This window comes from Lipotes vexillifer, unplaced genomic scaffold (assembly GCF_000442215.2).
Source record: "Lipotes vexillifer unplaced genomic scaffold, Lipotes_vexillifer_v1.1 scaffold875, whole genome shotgun sequence".
Classification (NCBI taxonomy): Eukaryota; Metazoa; Chordata; class Mammalia; order Artiodactyla; family Lipotidae; genus Lipotes; species Lipotes vexillifer.
This window is the reverse complement of record NW_006792177.1, coordinates 1709815-1724441: the sequence shown is the minus strand read 5'-3', so window position 1 is coordinate 1724441 and position 14627 is coordinate 1709815. Positions and strand designations below refer to the sequence as shown.

The following is a 14627-nucleotide window of genomic DNA, read 5'->3' as shown; positions in this document are numbered from 1 at the left end:
AAGGAAAACAAAGAAACATGGAAGTGGAACAAATAGAAGGCTCAAAGCAAGATGGTAGAAAAGAGTTGAAATAAATCAATAATCTCAATAAGGTAAATGGATAAACTTGCCAGTTAAAAAATAGACTAGATCAAAAAAATAAACCCAGTGATATACTGTTAAAAGAGAAATATCTGGGGCTTCCCTGGTGGCTCAGTGGTTGAGAGTCCGCCTGCCGATGCAGGGGACGCGGGTTCGTGCCCCAGTCCGGGAAGATCCCACATGCCCCAGAGCAGCTGGGCCCGTGAGCCATGGCCTCTGAGCCTGCGCATCCGGAGCCTGTGCTCCGCAACGGGAGAGGCCACAACAGTGAGAGGCCCGCGTACCGCAAAAAAAAAAAAAAAAAAAAAAAAAAAGAGAAATATCTGAAACATAAGGACACATAATGGTTGAAAATAAAAGGACAGAAAAAGGTATATGAGGCAAATATAACCAAAAGTTGAGAGATCCTTTAAATAATATCAGATAGGGAATTCCCTGGCAGTCCAGTGGTTAGGACTTGGCGCTTTCACTGCTGGGGACCTGGGTTCAATCCCTGGCCAGGGAATAAGATCCCACAAGCCTTGGGGCATGGCCAAAAATAAATAAATAAATAAATAAATAAATAAATAATATCAGATAAAATAGACTTTAAAGCAAAACTATTATTAGAAATAAAGGATCAATGCTGATAAAAGGTTCAATCCAGAAGGAAGCTATAAGATTTTAAAACCTGTCCACATTTAACAAAATAGTCTATATATATATATATATATAATTAATTTTATATTAATCTTTCACATGAAATTTCAGTTTATCTTTGTGTGATATAATTGGTGAAACCCACAAAGGTAAGCTGAAAGTTCAAGTGCAAGATTATAACCTGATCTCTCATTTTTTAATAGGTCAAGCAAAGATAAATAAATACAGACATGAACAACACAATTAATAATCTTGAAAAAATGGGCATATATAAAATGGTAGACTCCTAGATCCAAAAAGATCAATGAACTCCAAGCACAAGAAACATGAAGAAAACTAAAACAAAGCACATCATAATCAAGTTGCTAAAAATGAATAATAAAGAAAAAAAATTTAAAGCAGCCAAAGATAAAAGAAATATGTACACAGGAATAAAGATAATAATGGTATCAGATTTCTTTTTGGGAATGCAAGAGAAAAGACAGTGGAGCAACATCTTAAAACAACAACTACTACTACTACTGCTAACCTATAATTCTATGCCCAGTGAAAATATCTTTCAAAAAATTACAAGAAATATTAAAGGATGCCCTTCAGGCATAAGAAAAATGATACAAGATGGAAATATAAATCTATGGAAAAGAATGAAGAGCAATGGAAATAGTTACATGGGTAAATATATGATATTTTTCATATAATTTAAATCTCTTTAAAAATAATTGACTGTTGAAACAAACATAATATCAATGTACTATAGATTATAGAACATATATAAAAATAAAATTTAAGACAATAGCACAAAGTGGTATAATTGAAGGTAGACTGCAATAAGTTAAAGATGTGTACTTTAAGTCCTAAATCAATTACTAAAATAACAAAATAAAGAATTTTGCTAATAAACCAACAAAGGAGATAAAGTTGAATAATAAAAAATACCTGAATAATCTAAACGAGTACAAAAAAAGGAAAAGAACAAAAAAGAGACTGAACACCATAGAAAGCAAATATCAAGGTGATAGACTCAAACTTAATCATATCAATAATCACATTAAATGTAAACGGTCTAAATATACCAATTAAAAGGCAGAGATTATCAGATCAGATGAAAAACTGAACGACATGCTGACTATAAGAAATGTATGTTAAGGACTCAGAGGCCAAAAAAATATACAAATCAATTTTCACTGCAAAGTAAAGGAGCTTGTTACAGTGGAGGATTACTGGACTGAATGTCAATATTATGACAGAAAAAAATATATATATGTGTCACCTTGGGCGTGTTACTTAACTTCTTGTCTCATATGTAAAATGGGATAGTAGTAGTATTGTTGGGAAATTATGTGAGATAGTATATGTAATGTAGAGCACTTAGAATGGTATATGGTTCAACCAAAGGCTATATATGTGTTTGCTTTCTTCATGGTATTTTATTGTGTATATGCAATACAATTAATTTAGCTAGTTTCCCATTGATCAATGTATAGCATTTTCAATTCCTCTGCTATTCTGATGTTGTCAATATCCTTACATATCCATTACCATTGGCCAAAAAAAAAAAAAAAAAGATAGTCTCCTTATTTTTCTCCTAGATTAGCTTTTCATATTTAGATTTTCATTATTCTTATGGTTGTTTGATTTTTGTATTTGGTTTGTATTAGAAATCTATGACTATTCCCACCTCCACCCTTAAGTAAAATAAATCACCCTTAAATAAAATAAAATAAATCTCAAAAGTAAGTTAGCTATGGTGTTAGAAGTTAGGACAGTGGTCACCTTTAAGGAAGAAAGAAAGGTATAATTATATTTACTGACCAGGGTGGTAGGTGTGTTCACTTTGCTGATATACAATGATCTATAAACTAATGATTTGTACATTTTTCTGTATACATGTTGTAGTGGTGTGCTAAAGCTGGTTCACCCTAGTTCATGAGGGCCAATTGTTAAACGGGAATTTGTGAGTCAAGTGTCAAACTGTTGGTAGCTTAAAATTAACCATTAAGAGAGTATTTACATCATTAATTTAACAAAAATTACAAATGAGCAATTTTTCTTTTCCCAAACTGTATGTATTTCTGTTATACTGCAATAAAAAAAGTTAAAAAAAAAGAAATGCATGTTAAATAAAAAGACACAAATAGATTAAAAATAAAACAATGGAAAAGATTTATCATGCTAATACTAGTCAAAAGAAAGCTTGAATGGCTATATTACTATATCAAAGTAGATTTTATGGATTCATAATAAAGGGGTCAATTAAACAAGAGGACATAAAATAATCCTATATATCTATGTACCTAATAACAGTTTTTCAAATTATACAAAACAAGACTGATAGACCCTCAAGGAAAAATAGACAAATCCACAATAATAGTTGGTCATTCCAATACCCTTCTCTCAATAACAGAAAAAAAAACATGCAAAAAGTCAGTCAGGATATAGTAGACTCAAACAACACTTATCAACTAATGTGACCTATTTGATATCTATAGGACACTCCATCTAACAACAACAGAAAACACATTCTTCCCAAGTGCACACAAAACATTTATCAAGGCAGGTTATATTCTAGGCCATAAAATTCGTCTCAAAAGATTCAAAAGGATTCAATTTATACAAAGTATATATTCCTTGACAATTGAATTAAATTAGAAACCAGTAATGGAAATACCCTAAGAGAATCCCCAAACTTTTTGAAACTAAATAACGCATGGGTTAAAACAAAACTCAAAAGGGAAATCAGAAAGTACTTTTAATTAAATGGAAATGAAAACATAACATATGATTTGTGGTATGACCCTAAGGCAATACTTAGAGAGAAATGCATAGCACTAAAATTCTGTTTTAGACAGAAGGAAAGGTCTTAAATAAATGACCTCAGCTTCTACTCTAGGAGACCAGAAAAAGGAGAGGAAATTAAGCCCAAAATAAGCAGAAGAAAGGAATAATAAATATCAAAATAGGAAATAGATAAACAATGGGGGAAATCAATGAAACCAAAAGGTTCTTTTAGAAGGTCAATAAAATGGATAAACCTGTAGCCTGACTGATCAGGAAAAAAGAAGACACAATTTGCCAGTATCAGAAATGGGAGTGCTGACACCACTGCAGATTCTAGAGATATTGGATAGGGAATATTATAAACAATTTTGTGCCAACAAATTTAACAGCTTATAAGAAATGGACAAATTCCTTGAAAGATACAAATTACCAAAGTTCATTCTAGAAAAAGTAGATAGCCTATTCTATTAGAGACATTGAAATTATAGTTAAAATACTTGCCACAAAGAAAATCCAGGCTCAGATGGCTTCACTGGTGAATTCTACCAAGCACTTAAGGAAGAAGTAATACCAATTCTACACAAACTGTTCCAAAAAATTGAAGAGCTGGATATACCTCCCAACTAAATCTATAGGCCAGTATATCAGCACACCTGATACCAAAACCAGACAAAAAAGTTATAAGAAAATTAAAGACAAATATTCATCATGAACATGCAAAAACTCTAAACAAAATTTTATTAAATTGAATCCAACAATATATTAAAAAGATAATACACCATGACCAAGTGCAGCTCATCTGGGAAATGCAGGGTTGGTTTAACATCGGAAAACCAACTGATGTAATTCATCATATTAAACTAAAAAAAAAAAAAATAATCTTAATAGATGCAGAAAAGCCCTTGACAAAAATCTAATACTGATTTCTGATAAAAACTCCCAGTAACAAAAAATAGTAGAGAATTCTCTCAACCTGATAAAGGCATCTATGAAAAACCTATAGCTACACACACACACACATACATACATACATACATACATACAAAACATATGTAATGGTGAAAGACTGAGTAATTTCCACCTAAGATCAGGAATAAGATAAGTGTCCATCCTTACCACTGCTACTATCAACATTGTACTGGAAGGTCTAGCCAGTACAATCAGGCAAGAAAGATAAATAAAAGTCATCCAGATTGGAAAGGAATAAATAAAAGTGTCTTTATTTGCAGATGACATGATTGTCTATAAAGATAATCTGCTGGACTCTTTGAAAAGTTACTAGAACTAATAAGTGAGTTTAGCAAGGCTGCAGGCTACAGAATCAGTTATACAAAAATTCATATTTATATATACCATAAATAAACCATTGGAAATTGAAATTTAAAACAGCATTTACAATAGCATCAAAATAAAGAAATACTAAAGGATAAATCTGAACAAGCAATGTGAAAGATCTGCATTCTAAAAACTATAAAATATTGATGAGAGAGATTGAGGAAAATCTAAATAAATGGAGAGATATGCCTTGTTCATGGGTTGGAAGGCTCAATATTGTTAAGATATCAATTTCCCAAATTAGTCTAGAGATTCAGAGTCCCAGTCAATATCTCAATGGAATTTTTTGTAGAAATTGACAAGTTGATGCCCAAATTCATATGGAAATGCAAAGAAAAAAGTTGCAATGAAGAAACAAAGTTGGAGGACCTATATTACCTGATTTCAAGAATTGTTATAAAGCAACAGTTATCAAAACAGTGTGGTATTGGCATAAAAGCTAGACTAAGGAATCAATGGAACAGAATAGAGGCCAGAAATAACCCCACACATATATAAACAATTGATTTTTTACAAAGTTTACAAGAAATGGTGCTGGAACATATATATATATATATATATATATATGTATGTATGTATACTGCAAAACAAATATATATTGCAAAATAAAACAAAACGTCTTGAATCTATACCTCTCATCATCTACAAAAATTAACTCAAAATGGTTCCTACTCCTAAAGGTAAAACCTAAAACTACAAAACTTATAGAGGAAGGGGCAAATTTTCTGTGACCTTGGGTTAGGTAAAGATTTTTTAGCTATGACAACAAAAACACAATACACAAAAGAAAAAATTTATAATTTGGACTTTATCAAAATTAAAAACTCATGCTCTTCAAAAACACTGTTAAGGGAATGAAAAGACAAGCCACGGACTGGGAAAAATTTTCTGCAAAATATTTATCTGATTCTTATCCATAGTATATAAAGAACTCCCACAACTCAGAAATTAAAAAACAACCCTATAAAAAGGGAGGGGGTGAACAAACACTTCCCCCCCAAAAAAATATAGATGGCAAATAAGCACATGAAAAGTTGTTCAACATCATTAGTCATTAGGGACATGCAAATTAAAACCATAATGAGATATCACTACACATCTATTAGAATGGCTAACATTAAAAACAGAGATCATTCTCATGCTGATGAGAATGTAGAGGAATTAGGACTCTCACACTCTGCTGGTGGGAAACATAAAATGGTACAACCACTTTGGAAAATAGGCGACTACTTATGAAGTTAAACATATACTTACCATACACATACACATATACATATACAACCATTCTACTCCTACTTATTTTAGCCAAGAGAAATGAAAGCACTTGTCCATATAAGGACTTGTACATAAATGTTTATAAAGCTTTATTTATAACAGACAAAAACCGGAAAGAGCCCAAATGTCTATCAAGAGATGAAGGCATATTTTGCTATATTCATACAATGGAATACGACTAAGCAATAAAAAGAAATGAACTATTAATACATGTAACAAAACGGATAATACAAAAAAATTATGCTGAGCATAAGAAGCTAGACAGGGCTTCCCTGGTGGCGCAGTGGTTGAGAGTCCGCCTGCCGATGCAGGGGACGCGGGTTCGTGCCCCGGTCCGGGAAGATCCCACATGCCGCGGAGCGGCTGGGCCAGTGAGCAGAGAGGCCCGCGTACCGAAAAAAAAAAAAAAAAAAAAAAAAAGAAGCTAGACAAAAGAAAAAGCACATACTGTATCATCCCATTTATATAAAACTCTAGAAAATGCAAACAAATCTATGATGACATAAAGCAGATCAACTGTTGCCTGAGGATGGAGGTAAGGGGAGAGAGGGAGAGATTCCAGGGCGGGCATGAGAAAACTGTTGGGAATGAAGGATATGTTCACTATCTCAACTGTGGTGATGGTTTCATCAGTGTATACATATGTCAAAACTTTTCAAATTGTATGTCTTACGCCTGTTTTATTGAATATCAATTATACCTCATAAAGTTAATTTAAAAATAAAGAATAAGGAAACATACTTCTAAATAGCCTATGTATTAAAAGAGAAATCATAACAAATTTAACAATCCTTGGAACTGATAATGAAAATATGAGATACAATAATGTGACATAGGGACTTGCCTGATGGTCCAGTGGTAAAGAATCTGCTTTCCAATGCAGGGGATGAGGGTTTGATCCCTGGTCGGGGAACTAAGATCCCACATGCCGCGGGGCAACTAAGCCCCCGCGACACAACTACTGAGTTTGTGCACCTCAAGGAGAGAGCCCACGTGCCACAAACTACAGAGCCCCTGCACCCTGGAGCCCACGTGCCACAACTAGAGAGAGAAAACCCGCATGCCACAACTAGAGAGAAGCCCGTGTGCTGCAACGAAGAGCCCACATGCTTCAACAAAAAGATTCTGCATACCTCAACGAAGATCCTGCATGCTGCAACTAAGACTCAATGCAGCCAAAAAAATAAATAAAAATAAAAAATAATGTGACATAGAGGAAACATAGTATTTTAAGGAAATGTCATAGCCTTAAATGATTACATTAGTAAAGAAGGTCAACAATTAATGAGCTAAACATCCAACTTAAGAAATTAAAAAAGAACAACAAAATAAACCCAAAGAACTAAGAAGGGAGATGATAAAGATAAATGCAAAATTAATGTAATGTGAAACAAACATTAGAAAAAGATTGATAAAGCTGTCAGTTTTTAGAAGACACAAATAAAAGTAAAAATTGCTAGGAAAACTCATCAAGGAGAAAGATATGATACAAACAATTAATATCAGAAATGGAAAAGGTTCATAACTAAAGATACAGCAGAGGGACTTCCTTGGTGATCTAGTGGTTAAGAATCCCCCTTCCAATGCAGGGGATGCAGGTTCGAACCCTGGTTGGGGAACTAGGATCCCATCTGCCTCAGGGCAACTAAGCCCACGCACTGCAACTACTGAGTCCACATGCTCTGGAGCCTGCACACCACAACTAGAGAGACCACATGCCGCAACTACTGAGCCCACGTGTTCTGGAGCCCACGCAACACAACTAGAAAGCCTGCACAATGCAACTAGTGAGCCTGCGCAGCACAACTAGAGAGAAGCCAGCAAGCCACAATGAAGAGCACATGTGCTGCAACTAAGACCCGATGCAGCCAAATAAATAAATATTTTTTAAAAAGATACAGCAGAGATCAAAAAGATAAGAGAACATTATGAACGACTTTACGGAAACAAATTTGGAAACTTAGGCACATTGTACAAATTCCTTTAAAAATGTAACTCATGAAAATAGAGTAAAAAAGAAATAAAAGGTCTAAATAGTCCTATGACCATTAAAATACGAATAAATGACTTAAAAATCCTCTCCTCCTCAACCCCACAAACTAAAACCAAATTGTAACAAATTTTCAAGGAACAAATCATTACAAACTAATACAAATTCATTCAACAAATAGTAAAAGAAAGAACATGCCCCGTCTAATTATTTAAGGGTCTTATACCACAGACTGTCAAAATCATACTAGGACATTGTAAGAAAAGAAAATTACAGGCCAATCGTGTTGAACATAAATGCAAAAATCCTAAATACTATGAACAAAGCAAATCCTGTAGCATTTAAAGAAGATAGTAAATCATGATCAAGTTAGGTTTATACCAGGAGTAGTTCAGTATCAGAAAATCCATTAATGAAATTCAGTACATTAACAGTTTAAAGGAGAAAAGCCATATGATCAACTCAATACATGTAGAGAAAAACAACACATGAAATTTAACATCTGTTCATGAAAAAAACCCAAAAAACAAAAATTAAAAAACTCTCATACCAACCATTTTTAACTTGATCAAGTATAGCTACCAAATAGCTACAATTAGCAACATTTTAAATGGTGAAACACTGGAAGCATTTTCTTTAAAATAAAAAACAAGCCAAGACTGCCCATTATCACTCCTTATTTTCTCAAGGTTGTACTTGAGGTTCTAGTCAGTGCAGTAATGTAAGAAAAATAAATAAAATGCAAAAGGATTGGATAGGAAAAACAAGTCATTTTTTACATGTCTGTCTCTATAGAAAAAACAAAACAAATCTAAAGACAAATATCTACATGCAAATATCAATCGTATTTCTTTATACTATCAACAAAGACTTAGAAAACATAGCAAAAGATATAATTTACAATAACAACAAAATATAAATTGTACCTAGAAATAAGCTACCCACACAACTGAATGGTTCATTCCCTCACCTCTTCAAGTCCTTCCTCAAACTCCATCTTCTTAATTTGGCCTACTGTGACCACTCCATTTAAAACCACACCTCCCCCACCCCCAAATTCCAGATCAGTTTTATTTTTCTCTATTTTTTCCCACCTATCACCCTCTAACATACTTAGAATTACTGTTTATTGCCCATCTCCCCAATGCTTTCTCTGTCCATGAATATGGATATTTTTGTCTGCTTTGTTTACTATGGTATTCCTAGAACCTAGAACAGTGCCTGGTACATAGTAGATGCTCAATAAATATTTACTGAATGAGTGAATGAATGAAAGCAATAAGTGTATGTAGACTTTACTGAGAAAATTAATTGAGAAAATTATAAACCTTTATTGAAAGGCTTTAAAGAAGATCTATATAAATGGAGAGATAAACCATATTCATGGATAGGAAGACTCAGTAGCATAAAGATGTGAATTCTCCTCCAAATTGATGTATAAGTTAAATGTACAAAACCCCCAAAGATGTGTGTGTGTGAGTGTGTGAGTGAGTGTGTGTGTGTGTGTGTGTGTGTGTGTGTGTGTGTGTGTGTGTGTGTGTGTGTGTGTGTGTGTGTCGGTGTGGAACTTTCTACATGGATTCTAAAATTTATATGGAAGCACAAAAGGCCAAAATAGTCAGTTCTTCCCTGAAGAACAAGAGAAGATGGGAACCTTACCCTACACGCTTGTCTGTATTATTTTTATATAGATAGAGTGATTCAAACAATGCCATGTTAGCACAGAGATTATCAAATAGATCAAGAGAATAAAACACAAGAGTCTAGAATCGGACACACAAATAGAAGGAAACTTGATTTAGGACATAGGTGGTACTGAAGCTCAGTAAGAAAGGATGAGTTATTTAATAAATGATACTAGAATAATTAGTGATTCATAAATAAAAATAATTACATTGATACCTTAATTCACACCATTCCCCCAAATTAGCTCCACATGGATTACTAACCTAAATGTACAAGGAAAAACTGTGAAATCTTTAGAAGAAAATATAGGAGAATATCTTTATGACTCAGCATAGAGAAAGGTTTCTTAAACAAAATGCAGAATGAAATCCATGAGGAAAATATCGATAAATGCAACTACATTGAGTTACTTGATATACACTTCCCTGACAAAGGATCAGTATCTAGGATCTATAAAGAATCATTAAAATCAATCATAATTCCTGGTGATTTCAGTATCAATGTAAATAGATAATTCTTCCACATATTCTTCTCTCCATTCCTTGAGTATCTTTCCTCCAATGACTTTCTCTCTACCCTCCCTTGGCCACACATTACCAATAAACGGAATTTCCGAATAATCCTACCTACAGACAACCCACTCCCTAACCACCAGCTCCAACCCCTTCTAGTACCTCAACTCTAGTAATTCTTGGCCCCATCAAAACCTATGTTCCATTCATCTTGCCTTCTCTTCACTCTCCCATAGTCCTCTCCTTTCTGAGCTTAAATTCCTTGTTCCATTTTTGTAAACACCCCTTGCTTACACTTTTCACTCTCTTGCCCTCTCATGCTTCATCATATTCACATAGCAAACCCCTAACTCTGGCTATATGCAACCACTCACCTGCTCTGCACCTGCACTTGTGCAGCTCAGCAGGACTGGGGAAATTGCTCACTTTTAATTTATGACCACAGGTAATTCCCTGATGGTCCAGTGGTTAGGACTCGGTGCTTTCACTGCCATGGCCCCAGGTTCAATCTCTGGTGGGGGACTAAGATCCCGCGAGCCATGTGGCGTGGTCCCAAAAACATAAATTTTAAAAATAAATAAATTTATGACCACAGATCTTAGGTGGGCCCTTAGTGCCACTTGGCAATCACAGAACATTTCCATGGTCCACTCACTCTCTTGGACAACTGTTTCATGCCCTAGTGTCTCCCTCTCCATCCTCATCCTCAACTGTTGACCTTGCTTCCTATTTCACTGAGAAAACAATCAGAAAAGAACATCCATAAGCTCCTATGTTGGATATTCCCATTTACCCATGTCCAGGTTCTCTATCTTCCCTGCTGCCTCCATGGATAACGTCTGTGCTCTCAGCTAAAGCCAGTCCTCCACGTGTGCAGGAGAAACCCTGCCCTTCGCTGATTAGAGGACATTGCTTCAGCCATTCTCCCTTCTAATGCTTGCATCATAATTTTCCATTTCCTATTGGGTTTTTGTCATCAGCATCTGAACAAGCTATATCTTTTTCTTGGCCTTACACTGTGCTCCTATCACCACCCTGTTCCATCCTGTTTCTTTGATCCCTTTAGGGTGAAAGTCCAGAGCTCCTTTAGTCACTGTCTCTAATCTCTCTTCTCCTATTCTCTCTTAGACATATTCCTATCAGAATTCTGCCCCTTTTGCCACTGAAATGGCCCCTGTTGAGGTCACCAATGTCCTCCACATTGCTAAATCTAATGATTAACCCTTAGCCTTTTTATCATATCCATGAGAAGCATTTGATGCAGTTGACTATTGCCTCCTTTTGGGATAATTTTTCTATCTAGGCTTCTGGGACTCCACTCCCCTGATTTTCCTTCTACTTTACTGGCAGCTGCTTCTCATTCTTCTTTGCTGGTTACACATCTCCATGACCTCTCAACATTGGACACCTCAGAATGCAGTTCTCGGACCTCTCATGTTTTCTTACAACACTCGTTCCCTCAATGATTTCATTCATTCAAATCTACATCTGTAGCCTGGACCTTCCCCTTGAGAGCCACACTCATGTGTTCAGCTTTTTTTCAACATTTCCACCTGGAGGTTTAGCAAGAATCTTAAATGTCCTCTCCTTCCATAACAAATCCTGTCAGTTCTGCCTATGAAGTGTATCCAGAATCCAACCACTTCTTACAAACTTCTCTGTAACATCCCTTCTGTTGCAGCCTCCATCATCTCTCCTGGATTATTGTTATGGTTTCCTAACTCATCTCCCTGTCTCCACCCTTGCTTCCTGCGGGTCATCTTCAACACAGCAGCTAGAGTTAAAAACTTGTCAAAACATAAATCAGGTCATATCATTCTTCTCAAACACCCCCACTGGCTTCCATGTCATCCAGAATAAAAGTCAAAGTCCTTACAATGGTTTACAATAATGGCCTACATGCAACCTACAAGGCCCTGCACTGTCTGGCCTTCCTCCTGCCCCACCCATTGTATCTCTGACATCTTCATCTCCTACTGTCCCCCTCATTCCAGTCACCTGGGCCTTCTTGCTGTTCCTAAAACACGACAAGTACAATCTTGCCAAGAACATTCTTCTCCCAGATTCATACCTGGCTCGCTCCTTTATTTCCTTCAGGTCTTGGCTCAAATGTCATAGTTTCGGTGAGGCCTTCCTTAAATACTCTAAAATTGCAGTAGCCCCTTCCTGGGCACTCTCTGATCTTTCCTGATGGCTTTCTTTTTCTCCTTAGCTGTTATCACCATCTAACATGCTGTACATTTTATTCAGTTAGTTTATGCCTATCTCTCCTACTAGATTGTAAGCCCATCGACACAAGGCTTTTTGTCTGCATTGGTCACTGCTTAATCCACAGCATATAGAAGAGACCCTGGCACAGGGTCCATATTAACAGTAGATGTTAACATTTAACAATAGATGTTAAAAAATTATTTGTTGAATGAATAAACAACATACTAATCGGCCAGAATACGGCAACAGGCATTCTCAAAATAGCTGGTACGAATATCAATTGGTATAATCTCTACAGAGGACAAATTGGCAATAACTATCAAAAGTACAAATGCACATCTCCTTTGACCCAGAAATTCTGCTTCTAGTAATATCCTTTATATAAATTCACACATGTGCTAAGTGACACATGGACAAAGTAATTCACTACAGCATATTTTATCCCTGAAAAAGAATGAAAACAGCGAAAATGTCCAGCAGTAGAGACTAAAGAAATTATAGTTCATCCATACAATGGAATATTTTACAGTAGAAAAAAGAATAAGGAGACTGCTTGTGTCTGCATTTTCTTGCACAGACTATCTCAGGAAGGATACCCATGAAACTGGTAATAATGCTTGCTTATTTGGAGGGCAATGGATGAGTCAGCAGCAGCGGTGGGAGACTTTGCTGTCAACCCTCCTAAACTTGAATTTTAGTACATTGTGAATGGTTTAATGGTTTACTAAAAGGAGAACAAGGCAGGGTTTATGTTCCAATATGGAATGAGTTCTAAGATATATTGTTACAAATAAAAAGGTAAGTACAAAAGACTGTGTACAGTATGCTATACATAGGGGTGGGGCAGACATACTTTTCATTATTTACTCTTTCATACTTTTTGAATTTTGTACCTTATATATGCATTTCCTATTCAAAAAGAAATAAAATAATTTAAAAAAATCATGGTGGGGGAATGCATTTTCATATGCATCACCTTGACAATCCTATCATTGAAGCTTGCTAAGTATTTCCCTATTTTTTAAACAAAGGAAACGGACGATCAGAGAAGTCAAGTCAAACAGCACAGACGCACCAGGCACCAGGACTAGAGCCCGCTTCCCTGCCAGGCCCTCCCAGCCCCTCTAGCCCAGCAGCCTCTACCACCCTCCACCCCTGCCCTCTCCAGCTCCTTCCCTCAGGACACACAACTCTTATGCCCAGCCCCAAAAGGTCTGCCACCAGGGGCTTCAGTCAGGGGACCATTTCTCTCTGCTCAGAGTCACCAACAGGGTGGTGGGTGCCACCATGCTCTGTGGCTGATCTCAGCCTACTCTGGCCTTGCAGCTGCCAGGCCCTCTTCCCCTGGTCCGTACCTGTCAATGATGACGGGATCTGAGGGTGTCTCATTCCGGTTGCCACAGCTCTTCCGGTCACAGCAACGGCTGAAGGAAAGATGAGAAGGGAGGGAAGGAGGAAGGGGGTGAAGGAGAGGGAGATTACAGCGCGTGGTGTGTGTGTGTGTGTGTGTGTGTGTGTGTGTGTGTCTGTGTGTGTGTGTCTGTGTGTGTGGCTCTGGGGTGAGGATGCTGGTGTCCTGTCTCTGAGTATGGAATCCCTGGGCCAGAGGGGCTCACTCTCAGGGGCCTGGGGGAGACAGGCAGTGAGGGTCCTACACAGGGACCTGGAGAGCCCTTATCCCTGGGGATAAGGTTGGCCAAGAAACCCTTGTCCCAAAGGCATGCTGCTCCTGGAGGATCCAGGAAAGGGCAGGCTGCTGACCACCTACTCTCTCTGTACACTTTTTATACATGTAGAAAATAGCTCCAATTGTAAGCATGCACCTCATGAATTATCACAAAGTGAGCCCACCCATGTAACCAGCACCCATACCAAGAAATACCATGTGACTAGTGCCCCAGAAGCCCCCTCATGCCTCCTCCTGGTCACTGCCCCTCCCAAGGGTAGCCACTGTCCCAACCAGATTTTTTTTTTTTTTTTGCAGTACACGGACCTCTCACTGTTGTGGCCTCTCCCGCTGTGGAGCACAGGCTCCAGACGCGCAGGCTCAGTGGCCATGGCTCAGAGGCCCAGCCGCTCTGCATCATGTGGGATCTTCCCGGACCGGGGCATGAACCCAT

At 36.9% G+C, this 14627-nt stretch overlaps 1 protein-coding gene across 2 annotated transcripts in view; it reads right to left on the bottom strand.

The window, feature by feature from the left end:
• EBF4 (EBF transcription factor 4) overlaps nt 1-14627 on the bottom strand; it is a 55523-nt gene that overhangs the window by 26910 nt on the left and 13986 nt on the right. For both annotated transcript variants that reach the window (XM_007465386.1, XM_007465385.1), the window contains one exon: nt 13863-13931. In XM_007465386.1, the coding sequence (XP_007465448.1) occupies nt 13863-13931 (69 nt within the window). The remainder of the gene's footprint in view (nt 1-13862; nt 13932-14627) is intronic.